The sequence below is a fragment of the Theropithecus gelada genome, chromosome 7b (assembly GCF_003255815.1).
Source record: "Theropithecus gelada isolate Dixy chromosome 7b, Tgel_1.0, whole genome shotgun sequence".
Lineage (NCBI taxonomy): Eukaryota > Metazoa > Chordata > Mammalia > Primates > Cercopithecidae > Theropithecus > Theropithecus gelada.
The window spans coordinates 65,541,202-65,553,335 of record NC_037675.1 but is presented as its reverse complement, the minus strand read 5'-3'; the positions used below and the strand labels follow the sequence as shown (position 1 = coordinate 65,553,335).

General features: G+C 40.4%; 1 protein-coding gene across 2 annotated transcripts in view; it reads right to left on the bottom strand.

Annotated features, from left to right (window-relative positions):
• Positions 1–12,134, bottom strand: part of SYNE2 (spectrin repeat containing nuclear envelope protein 2) — a 376,350-nt gene that overhangs the window by 37,468 nt on the left and 326,748 nt on the right. For both annotated transcript variants that reach the window (XM_025391361.1, XM_025391362.1), the window contains exons 96-98: positions 10,697–10,822; positions 2,859–3,014; positions 756–914 (exon numbers count right to left, since the gene is read on the bottom strand). In XM_025391361.1, coding sequence (XP_025247146.1) covers positions 756–914; positions 2,859–3,014; positions 10,697–10,822 — 441 coding nt within the window. The remainder of the gene's footprint in view (positions 1–755; positions 915–2,858; positions 3,015–10,696; positions 10,823–12,134) is intronic.

Below are 12,134 nucleotides of genomic sequence, written 5' to 3'. Positions count from 1 at the left end.
TGGTGTTTTGGGTGACTGCAGCAAGAATGTTATTACTTTTCCCTGTACAGATCAGTGACCATTTCAAAATTATGAGCCTCACTGCTTTTGGCCTCTCCCCTTTGGCAAGGGGAGCTGCTGCTGCTGCTTTTTTTTTTTTTGAGATGGACTTTTTACTCTGTTGCCCAGGCTGGTGTGCAATGGCACCATCTCGGCTCATTCAACCTCCACCTCCCAGGTTCAAGAAATCCTCCTGCCTCAGCCACCCAAGTAGCTGGGATTACAGGCGCCCACCACCACACCAGGCTAATTTTTGTATTTTTAGTAGAGATGAGGTTTCACCATGTCAGCCAAGCTGGTCTCGAACTCTTAACCTCAGGTGATCCACCTGCCTCGGCCTCCCAAAGTGCTAGGATTACAGGAATGAGCCACCGCGCCTGGCCAATGAGAGCTTCTTAATAACAACTAGAGAAACTCTAACTCATTTGGGGTATCAGCTGATGTGTAAGCCCCTTCCCTGGTCAAACTTCCTAATGGAGAGAAAGCAACTCCCCTCAGTACCATGCCCACTGACAATGGTCTCACACTCCCATCTCTCTGGAACCTTCTCTCTTCCCACTGGTCTCTCAAAAGGACAAAAAATAGTGAAGTCCCTTCAAATTTCTAAAATGCTACCGGAAGCACCCGTAACCCTGCACCTGTTTGGGCCTACGAGTGAGGAGGGCCGACAATTCCACGGTAGTCAGAACTACATCCACCTGGGTATCCTCCCGTACCTTCTGTAACTTTTCAATCATTTCTTCAATACTAATGTCCGCTGTCTGTAGAACTTTGTTTTCCATCTGCACCAGCCAGGCACACAACTCTTTATTTTTTTCATTGAATACAATCCATGTATTGAGTCTGTCTTCAATCTCCTGTTTACGTATAGCCACCTGCAAATGAAAATACATTTGGCAGCTGAGTATAGCCAGGAAGGAAAGCACCCCCTTCTCTCCCTCACATCAAAAAGACTGAGTTTCATTCATTTTAATCAGTAGCTCTCTACACTCACCCTTGTCTGGCTTTGCCTCTTAAAAACCTAGGGTTTCACATCAACAGAAGTTCCTTACACCTGTGATAAATGCCATAAAAAATAACAAATACTGTACCTGAAACGTAGCTGATTGGAAGGACTGTTTTACCCAATACTTGTGTGTTACTATCCAGTTATATTAAAAATTAAAAACAGGAAAGGCTAGATGAAGATATAACCCAAATCCTTGCCCTTTTAACAACAAATCAAATCCTTATACCAACATAAGGACAACGTCCTGTTTAACAACTATTAATCCAGATAGAATGTAAATCAAACATTTATAATGCAAATGGACCAGGAAAACTACAGCCATTTAAATGTCCTATTGTTATGCTTCAAAACAAAGTAAAACCAAAAACAATGTACATCACTCATTTAACCCACTTTCCTGTTAAGCACTGGATTTTGGATGGAAACCATGGATATATCGCCAACAGCTGGTCTGCAGCAAGCAGGCTGACCCCAAAATACCCAATGCCCCATTACGCATAAGTAGCCCCTAAACTGACATCAGCTAAGGGTCCTCCTCCTTAAAGGTTTAAATTTCACTAAATATAAATTTAAATAATGCAAATCAGCCTTACTAGATGTACAAAAGTATTCCTAGGTTTTAAGAATCTTCAGAATCGTAGGGTTAAAAGGGGGTGGCTCTTTGGTAAAGTTTTGACACCCCACTATATGGACCAGGAAACCAAGGTTGAATTCTCTGAGATTTTCCTGCTGTGTATAAAGAAACTCTGCTCTTTAAGGAGGAGAAAATACTGAATGCTTATATATCCTACCCAGGCAAACGTGTTAAAAACGCTTGAAAAACTATCCGAAATTTCCATTCCTCAGGGCATCTGTTTATCTTTTAAAAATCCTGGCATTTTGCACAGTGTCATCCTGATTGATTTCATAATAGTAACAATTAGGAACATCTGGGCCGCAGTCTTCCTGTGTACCGTAACTTTCAGAACACTTTTCATATATTCCAAACATTTTCTTTTATATAAAATTTAAAAAGTTCTAAAAGAAAATTTAAAATTAGGGTACATTGTGAATATTAAATACTAAAATCAAGAAGGAGAACGTGCCTGAATTTCAACTTTTTAAATACATCTCTTAATTCACAAAAATGAGATTAAGGAATTTATTTTCACTAGAATTCTATGTTCTTAAAACAAAGATCTTTAAGACTATTTGAATCCCTTAATTCAATCCTGATCCTGTCACAAGCCTATACCATATAATACTCTATTAACACAATCCCATTCTTAATAAGTCAAAGTGATCCATTGAGACAACATAGCAGTTGATCACTTCTCTTAGAGAATTTTAGAAACCGTCTACTTGAAATAAACATCAGATTGCCTGTGAATGCAGAGTACTCATATGAAATGCTCCCATGCTTGCTGGGCATTAAGTAAGACTCCTGCTGTTAGGCCCAGAAGAGACTCCCCAGTAAAGGACCTCTTCACTGGGTCCTGCTTCTGATACACTGATTAGGGCTTGCCACCTACACAAGCCAGAGAGCAGTCTACACATCTGATCAGAATTGCAATTTCTGTCTCCACCTAAAGTGACTTTAAAAAAAGCTCATTAAAAGCGTGCAAAGTTCTAGCATTTAGCGCTGGAGAAACAAAAGGGTCAAATCTGTTAAACCATGTTGCTGCCTTCTAAAGGAGCAGCGGCCAGGCCAGGGGTCCCACTGAAAAGGGCCTCCGGTTCAATGAAATTAAGCTCCTTTCTACTTTGTCTGGCCTTCAGAGACATTTCAATCCACTCCCAAACAGCCGTGCCCTGCAGTGAGCTGACTTACCCTTAAGCAGAGGTCCTCCCATTGTCTGTGCAAATGCTCTATTTGCTCCTTCAAAACCATCACGTCTTCCACGAGAACGTGCCGGGTTAAGTCTGCCTTCATAGTTTGAAGTTCTTTCAAGTTCTGAGTCCAGCTAGCCAAAGACTGTTCTAGTTCCTGCATTTAATCACAAGAAGGGGGTAAAAAGCCTTCAACTCAAGCGGCTGTTGTTTCCAAACCTGTAGGCTAATCCTTTGATTAGACTCTGGGGGAGGGGAGGCCAGGAGAGGGGGAGGGACCTTCTGAATGGGAAACAGCCCAAGGCGAGCGCCTGCAGTTGTGGTTGGCCAGTTCTCCACCACCTTCTTCTCAAAGGAAAACTCTTTTCTACCTTTATTTTCATTTCCTCAGGTAGCTCTGATTTCGACAGAATTTATTCTATTTTAAAGTCATGTAGGTCTTTATTTAGAGGAAAGTGTATTTGGAATCTAATAATCTTGACATACACACACACGCACACATACAATTTTTAATCCTGAAACTACATTTCAGATAGATTTAAAATGTGATTTTCCATTAAAAAAACCCTAAGAAATGCATTTCTGCTATTGTGGCAATCATGTAACAGCAATGACTTCTGTTCAAAGGGAATTATTTTTGGCTAACTTTTGAAACTAATGAGTAAGTATAATGGAAGACAGAGATAAACTTTTCTAATAATTGGCAAAGATTAGTTAGCAGATAATTTTCTGGCCATGGAAACACCTATCTTTTGAAACGCAGCAATGGCTGGGCTCAGTGGCTCACACCTGTAATCCCAGCACTTTGGAAGCCCGAGGCGGGCAGATCACCTGAGGTCAGGAGCTTGAGACCAGCCTGGCCAACATGATGAAACCCTGTCTCTACTAAAAATACAAAAATTAGCTGGGCGTGGTGGCCTGTAGTCCCAGCTACTCGGGAGGCTGAGGCAGGAGACTCGCTTGAACCCAGGAGGCGGAGGTTGCAGTGAGCCAGGATCACTCCGCTGCACTCCAGCCTGGCTGACAGAGTGAGATTCCATCTCCACCAAAAAAAAAAAAAAAAAAAAAAAAAAAAAGAAGAAGCACTGTCATTGTCAAATTGAAACTTTGAAATCTAGGATTTACTCAGATTTACTTTCACAGCAGGGAAGGTAAAAGGAAGCAGCCAAAACACTCGAGTCCACCAGGTTTTTATTGTGCTTACAATTCTTCATGACTTGGCACATTTTAAGGGTCTCCAGTCCTATCTGTCAACTGAAACCTGAAATAAGATACTATGCCTTTTTAACTTTTATTATTTTGTTTTAGAGACAGGGTCTCACCCTGTTGCCCAGGCTAGAGTACAGTGGCATGATCATGGCTTACTGCAGCTTTGACTGACCTCTTGGGCTCAAGTGATCCTCATGCTTCAGCCTGCAGAGTAGCTGAGACTACAGGCACGCAGCACCACACCTGACTAATTTTTAAATTTTTTTGTAGAGATGGAAGTCTCATCGTTTTGCCCAGGCTGGTCTCAAACTCCCCAGCTCAAGTGATCCTCTTGCCTCAGCCCCCTGAATTGCTGGGATGACAAGGGCAAGCCACCATGCCCTGCTGCTACTATGCCTAAAATCAGGGATGTTTGAAGGGCCCTAACAGTATGTTAATTCTGATTGATTTTCAGAGTTCTAAAAGCTACATTGGCATGATTTCATAACTTACCAACAACAATTTATGTTTAATAAAGTGGCCCAGAGAATTCTTTTAAAGGTTACATGTAGAATGAGGAATTAACACCTTTCTCAGAAGCTAAATCATTAGGTATTTAACATTTGTATTACTGCTTTTGGTCTCACAATTGGTTCCAGTAAAGTAGATGACAGCAGATTCCACAGTGGAACGCTCTGGAAAGCTATATACATAAAGGGGCCACCTGCCAGCCGAGGTGTACCACTTACTGACTTGAAATTGGAGATCTGGAAACCGCTGAGCTTCAGACAGAGTTTCCCAGTCAGGTGGCAGGAAGCTCAGCCTGTCCAGTGCCCTGCTCAGAGGTGCTGGCTTGGCCGCCAAGTTATGCCCAGCCAGGTTTCACTCAGTATGGTTTGAATACTTATAATATTGACAGTCAGAAAGTGTACAGTCACTGGATAAGGTTGAGACTCCTGTTCTACTCTCATTGCCCTGCACTTTTCCCCTCTAACACTCACCATGTTCACAGACACAGACACACAGACACACACACACACACCCCTGTGCATACAGTGTGGCTATCTGGTGAACAGGTCTCTCTGGCAGACTGGACCATTAGCTCCACACATGGAAGGGACCATGACAACACCGCTCACTGATGCAGTGCCCAGAACCTGCCATGGTGCTGCTGCACAGCAAGGTTTCAGATACCAAAATGTATGGCTGAAAGGAAAGCAATTTGGCAGTGTGTCTCGAGAGCTTTAAAATGTTCATAAACACTACATGAAAAAAGTAGGGAGTCAAACAGTATATAGAATGAGGTCTCTTGTGGAAGTTTACTATAGCTGACGATCAGTTTGTATAAAAATGTCAACAATCATGCCTGTCTTTAAATTAAATTGCCCCAGATTTGCAACCAAACTGTCAGAGAGAAATCAGGTAAGTTTCCACCATCTTCATTCAACCAGATAAATTATCTATACCACAAGAATACGTGGAAATTTCCAATTTTTTATGTAACATGGGATGTAAAACTTCAAGTTGTTTGGCTACAAAAAGTGGTGTTGTACAGGATTTGACTAGACTCTGCAGTATCAGGACAGCATTTAGGCCTTGCCTATGGACTCAATTACCAGTGGAACTGTCAAGTCCCATTTTTCTGTACTACCATTTGGGAAAAAGAGGACTGAAAAAGAATGGGTATACAAATAAATTTTGGCCTGTATATGCATACTCTATCTTTGGAAGAATATACAACAAATCGGTAACATCGATTGCTTCTGTGGAGAGGAATTGATAAGAGAAAAATTTATCACATATACCTTTTGCACCTTCTGAATTTTGAGCCATGTGACTATATTACTTAAACAAAAATTATTTAAAAACCAAACTGTTCCAAGGACTCAATCTTTGGACAAGTGTTATGAAACACAGATGTCCATTGTAGCAATTTTCATAATAGTAAAGTTAGAATATACATGAAACATATATGTAAGGAAATCATTCCATTCCTCAACTTGGCTGTAGTGGGAATATACTTTTTCTTTTTTATCTTTTATCTTTTTCTTTTTGCAGCTGTGCTTAGAAGGGAATATAATTTTATGAGGAGGAAAGTCAAGCTCAAATTGGTCAAGTGGCTAGCATATTTCCCCCAGGTGAATCAGGAATGAAACACACTGATCCGGACAAGCTTTGGGTTACTTGGGATCTTTTTGGAATATGGTCATGGTTGAATGAACTCAATGCTCTTTCCCTTTCCCTGATTCTTTCCACTGATAAATAGGATGCTGAGACCATGAAAGCTGAAAAGATCCCACTGGAAACTGAGAAGTGTGATACTTGAAAAAAAATTACAGCTGCTCAAGGGTTTACATGTCACATTCTGCACAGGTTCCTAGACCTTATGGAAGGAAACTCTGTGTATCATCTGAGAGCATGACTCCAAATTCTCTCCGCTGTTACCAAAGTCTTGCTCTAAACCTAATGAGGTAGGGATGATAAAAACCTTGAAAATTAGGCATAGAAATCTTGTTAACCTAATAAAGCCACTGACTGACACATCACCAGCAAATAACACTTAATAGTGAAATGTTAGAATCATTTTCTTCTAAAATCAAGAATGGAAGACTCAGCTATTAACGCTTCTGCTTAACAATGTTCTGTTACTTAACAATGTTAAGTAACAATGTACTTAACCTGTGTAGGAAAAGTAGGAAAAAAAAAGTATATTAAAATTAAGAAACAAACAAAAATAACCTTGTCATTATTGACAGATGATGATGGTCTCACAGACACCCAAAAAAATACATAAACAAATTGCTGGAATTAATATAAGAGTTTAACAAGATGGTTAAACAAATATGCAAAGACCAATTGCATTTCTAGGTATCAGCAATAATCAGTTAAAAAATATAATTAGAAAAAGGTAGTATTTTCAAAAGCTTCAAAATATTGCACCAAGAAATAAATCTAACAAAAGATATCCCTTTTGTGATTAAGAAAATTGTAACAAGAATAAGCCAGGTATGGTGGCTCAGGCCTGTAATCCGAGCACTTTATGAGGCCGAAGCGGGTGGATCACCTGAGGTCAGGAGTTAGAGACCAGCCTGGCCAACATGGTGAAATCCCATCTCTACTAAAAATACAAAAATTAGCTGAGCGTGGTGGCAGGTGCCTGTAATCCCAGTTACTCGGGAGGCTGAGGCAGGGGAATACCTTGAACCAGGGAGGCAGAGGTTGCAGTGAGCCAAGATCGTGCCACTGCACGATAGCCTGGGTGACAAGAATGAAGCTCCATCTCAAAAAAAAAAAAAAAATATATATATATATATATAAGCTATTAGTGAAAAAAACGAAATAATATGACCAAAGGGAAATATATACCACATTCATGAGCATAAGCAGGAATACTAAAAAAATTTATCCAAGTTAATCTATAAATTCAATGCAATTCAATTATAACTCTTTATCAGAACTTTTCATGGTTTAACAAGCTGCTTCTCAAAGTTACAGAAGATCAAAGATCTAGGGACATCCAAACTAATGTGAGAGAACAAGGTGTGGGTACCCATCACACCTGAAATAAAGATGTGTTACAATAAAGTGCAGCCATTAAGATAGTTTGATATTAAAGCTGAGCTACACAGACCAATGGAACAGAGAACTGAGAAAAGAATCCTGCGTATATGGAAATCTGATATTTGACATTAGACAATAAATAGGCACCAAGACAACTGCTATCCAGATGAATAAAATTAGAAAATGGATCTCTGCCTTAAAATGTATGCAAAAATCAATTCATCAATGAATAAAGATGTGAATGTAAAAACCAAAAACCGAAAACTTTTTGAAGAAAATGTAAGCACGTATTTTACGATTTTAGTATGAAGATTTCACAGAGAAAGTAGAAAATACTAATCATATAGGAAAATACTGACAAATTCATCCACATTAACAAAATACCTTTTGTTCAGCCAGCAACACCAAGGAAAAAGTAGAAAAACAGGCTCTCAGATGGGAAAAGACATTTGCAATGTATACACTCAGTAGAAGAGGAATATTTAAAATAAATAAGCAGCTCCTTCAACTCAATAAGAAAAAGACAAATAGCCCAACAGAAAAAAATCAGTAAAAGGTACAAATAGGCAATTCACACAAGGGCAAATATAAAAAAAATGTGAAACTGACTAGTAAACTATAAAGAGACACTATCTCACTCATAGCTGCTGGACTAGCAAAAGTTAAAAAAAATCTGATAATACCAAGTGACTACATATTCTTATAATGCATACTATACAGCAGTGAGAATGAATGTGCATTAGGTACCAACATCAATGACTCTAAATCATAATGAAGGAAAAAAGTTACATTGTGGGCCATGTGTGGTGGCTCACGCCTGTAATCCCAGCACTTTGGGAAGCCGAGGCAGGCAGATTGCTTGAGGCCCCAGGAGTTCAAGACCAGCCAGGCCAACATGATGAAACCCTATCTCTACTAAAAATACAAAAAATAAGCCAGGTCTGGTGGCGTGTGCCTGTAATCCCAACTACTTGGGAGGCTGAAGCATGAGAATTGCTGGAACCCAAATGGTGGAGGTTACAGTGAGCCAAGATTGCACCACTGTATTCCAGCCTAGGCGACAGGAGACTCTGTCTTAAAAAAAGAAAAAAAAATTATATTATACATAGTACTGCTTATATAAAGTTTTAAAATTTATGTATTTTGTTTACTTTTTAGAGACAGTCTTACTCTGTCATTCAGGGTGGAATGTAGTGGTGCATTCATGAGTCACTGTATCCTCGACCTACTAGGCTCAAAGGATCCTCCCACCTCAGCCTCCCCAGCAGCTGGGATCACGGACAAGTGCCACTACACCCAGCTAATTAAAAAAATTTTTTTTGTACATATGGGAATCTCAATTTGTTGCTCAGGCTACTTTCAAACTGCTGGACTCAAGGGATCCTCCCAATGCAGCCTCTCAAAGTGCTGGGATTATAGTTGTGAGTCACCATGCCTAGCTATATAAAGTTTAAAAACAGAAAGCAATTCTACATCTCACTGACAGCAGGCTGGGTGTGTGGCTCCCGCCTGTAATTCTAGCACTTTGGGAGGCCAAGGCAGGAGGATTGCTTGAGCCCAGGAGTTTGAGACCAGTCTGGGCAACATGACAAAACCCCGTCTCTACAAAAAAATACAAAAATTAGCCGGGCATGGTGGTGTGTGCCTGTAGTCCAGGCTACTCGGGGGGCTGAGGTGGGAGGATCGCTTGAGCTTGGGAAGTGGAGGTTGTAGTGAGCTGAGATTGTGCCACTGCACTCTAGCCTGGAAGATAGAGCCAGACCCTGTCTCTCAAAAACAAACAAACAAATGAACAAACAAAGAAAAACACTGACACCTACAAACACAAGTATTAAAATTATTAGGACATGTGTAAGAATGATGAACACCAAATCCAGGGTTACTGACACCTCTAAGGAGAAGTTAGATCATACAGGACACTCGAACTGTGTGTATAATTTTTTTTTATATTTTAGCTGGGTGATGGTGTCATGGCAGTTTGTCATATTATTTGTTATGCCTTTTAGCACATTAGACATTTTTTTTTTTTTTTTTTTTGAGACGGAGTCTTGCTCTGTCACCCAGGCTGGAGTGCAGTGGCCGGAACTCAGCTCACTGCAAGCTCCGCCTCCCGGGTTCATGCCATTCTCCTGCCTCAGCCTCCCGAGTAGCTGGGACTACAGGCACCCGCCACCTCGCCCGGCTAGTTTTTTGTAATTTTTAGTAGAGATGGGGTTTCACCGTGTTAGCCAGGATGGTCTCGATCTCCTGACCTCGTGATCCGCCCGTCTCGGCCTCCCAAAGTGCTGGGATTACAGGCTTGAGCCACCGCGCCCGGCCTAGACATTTTTACAATAAAGAAAAAAGATGTAGGGAGAAAGACACTAATTTCTAGCCCAACTTGAAGTAGGAGACTATTCATTTCTTCCTCATTTCTTCAGTTTGATCCCTGAAAGTCACTGAAGGAAGTAAAAAATTAGAAGACCATTCCAACAGTCTCTCAATGTCTTTTAAACATCAAAGCTGCAGACAGAAAAGAGATGCAGGGAGTTGCTGACCTGGGAATTTTCCTGGCCCCAATTCCTATCCATAAGTTTGCCTTGTCTTCAGCTAAGGCCTAAAATATCCAGGAATTTTTGCTAGTGTGGTATTCATTAGGAAGAATATAGTTTGGACCGTTTTATAAAAATGTTATACTGGAGCAAACCCCAACCTACTGGCTTTCAAAAATGAATTCTTTAGTCATATTTTACTCTCGTTTCAAAGAAAAGGACATTTGATAAGGGAACAGCTTTTACAGGAATCTCAGAGGCCACATCTTATATTACAGAGGAGGAACAGACACAAAGAGGACCTGAAGGAGAAAACCCCTAAGATCCTAAGAAGTGAGTTTTTGCAAAAGTCTTTCTCGTCTTCAAACAACAATTGTAAAAAGCATCAATTCTAATTCCTTGAGAGACCAGCATGTTATGTTAGACAGTAGATCGGGAAAATATTTTCTGATTTGAAAATGAAAACTCAGTTTCAACATAGAAAGAGGCAAAGAAGCACTTCAAAGTACTCAGAAAACAGCTAAGTGATTATCTTGGCCACTTGTTCGGATTTCAATACCTTAATCAGCTCTTTTTCGTTATGGAGGTCCTCATGAAGCTCTGGAAGAGGATCTTCACTTTGTGCCTTTAAAACTTGCAGCCTGCTTTTCAACTCCTTTATTTTCTTTTCACACTGGTCCCAGGTCTATTTGAAAACAAGATTAAAACTGGTAAGTACTTTGCTCTTTAGAATGAATTGTGGAAATAGAATAGCTCATTTACTCCACATAATCTTTCTATTAAGTTTGTTTTTATAAATCACACAGATACCCAGTTCCTTGTCTTGAGCAGACTATGGTCTCCCAAAAGCAGAAGGAACACCAATATGACTCAAGCCTCCTTGCAGCTTTACCTGTGGCTCATTTCAACCACCAGGCTGGCCTTTGCTTGAAAATAGTTCTTCTGGGCCGGGCATGGTGGCTTAAGCCTGTAATTCCAGCACTTTGGGCGGCCGAGGTGGGTGGATCACCTGAGGTCAGGAGTTCGAGACCAGCCTGGCCAACATGGCAAAACTCTGTCTCTACTAAAAATACAAAAATTAGTTGGGTGTGGTGGCCTGTGCCTGTAATCCCAGCTACTTGGGAGGCTGAGACAGGAGAATTGCTTGAACCTGGGAGGCGGAGGCTGCAGTGAGCTGAAATCGCGCCATTGCACTGTAGCCTGGGCGACAGAGCGAGACTCCATCTCAAAAAATAAATAAATAAAAATAAAAAAGTTCTTCCTCGCTCCCCATATCCTTCTCATCTAACCAATGTGATTTCTACTTTAATTTTGGAAAAGTTCACACCTAAAAGGCTACTGTATGGATTAACTGTTAGCATTGACAGTCTTTGGCATATGCTATAATAGCACCACAGAGCACAAGCACTCAGCCACCTTCCTTGTCTTCTTTTCCACCATCACCCCTCTCCTCTGCTGACTCTCTTCTCCTTTCTACAGCCTGGCTTTAGTGACCTTTTCACATTCAACCTTCACTTTCCATTTCTCCCCACTGTGCTGACTACCACCTTCTGCTTAAAGCACTTTCCTGTTTACAAAGCATTTTCAACTTTATTAACCCATAGTAATGATAATAACCTTAGGAGATATACAGGGAAAGTATTATCATTTTTAAAACAAGTATTATCATATTTAAATGGGAAAACTAAGGCTCAGAGAAAAATGACTAGCCCATGGATCTGGGGTTAAAAGCCAAGTCAAGGGTCGACCATCTCTTTTCTTGAAATTTTAATTGTTGAACAAAATAGGTGCCTGCATTTTCAACTATAGGGTATTTATATTCGATTCATTAGGATAAACTTCTTTTCCTGAAGTTACTAAAACTATACAAATCTACAATGAAACACTATTCTTCAGTACAGCTGATACCTAAATAAACTTGGGTTGGCCTCAGTCTATGGTAACCCCTCACTGAAGGGAGGCCCCTTGTCTAGCAATATCAACTATCTGAAACTCAA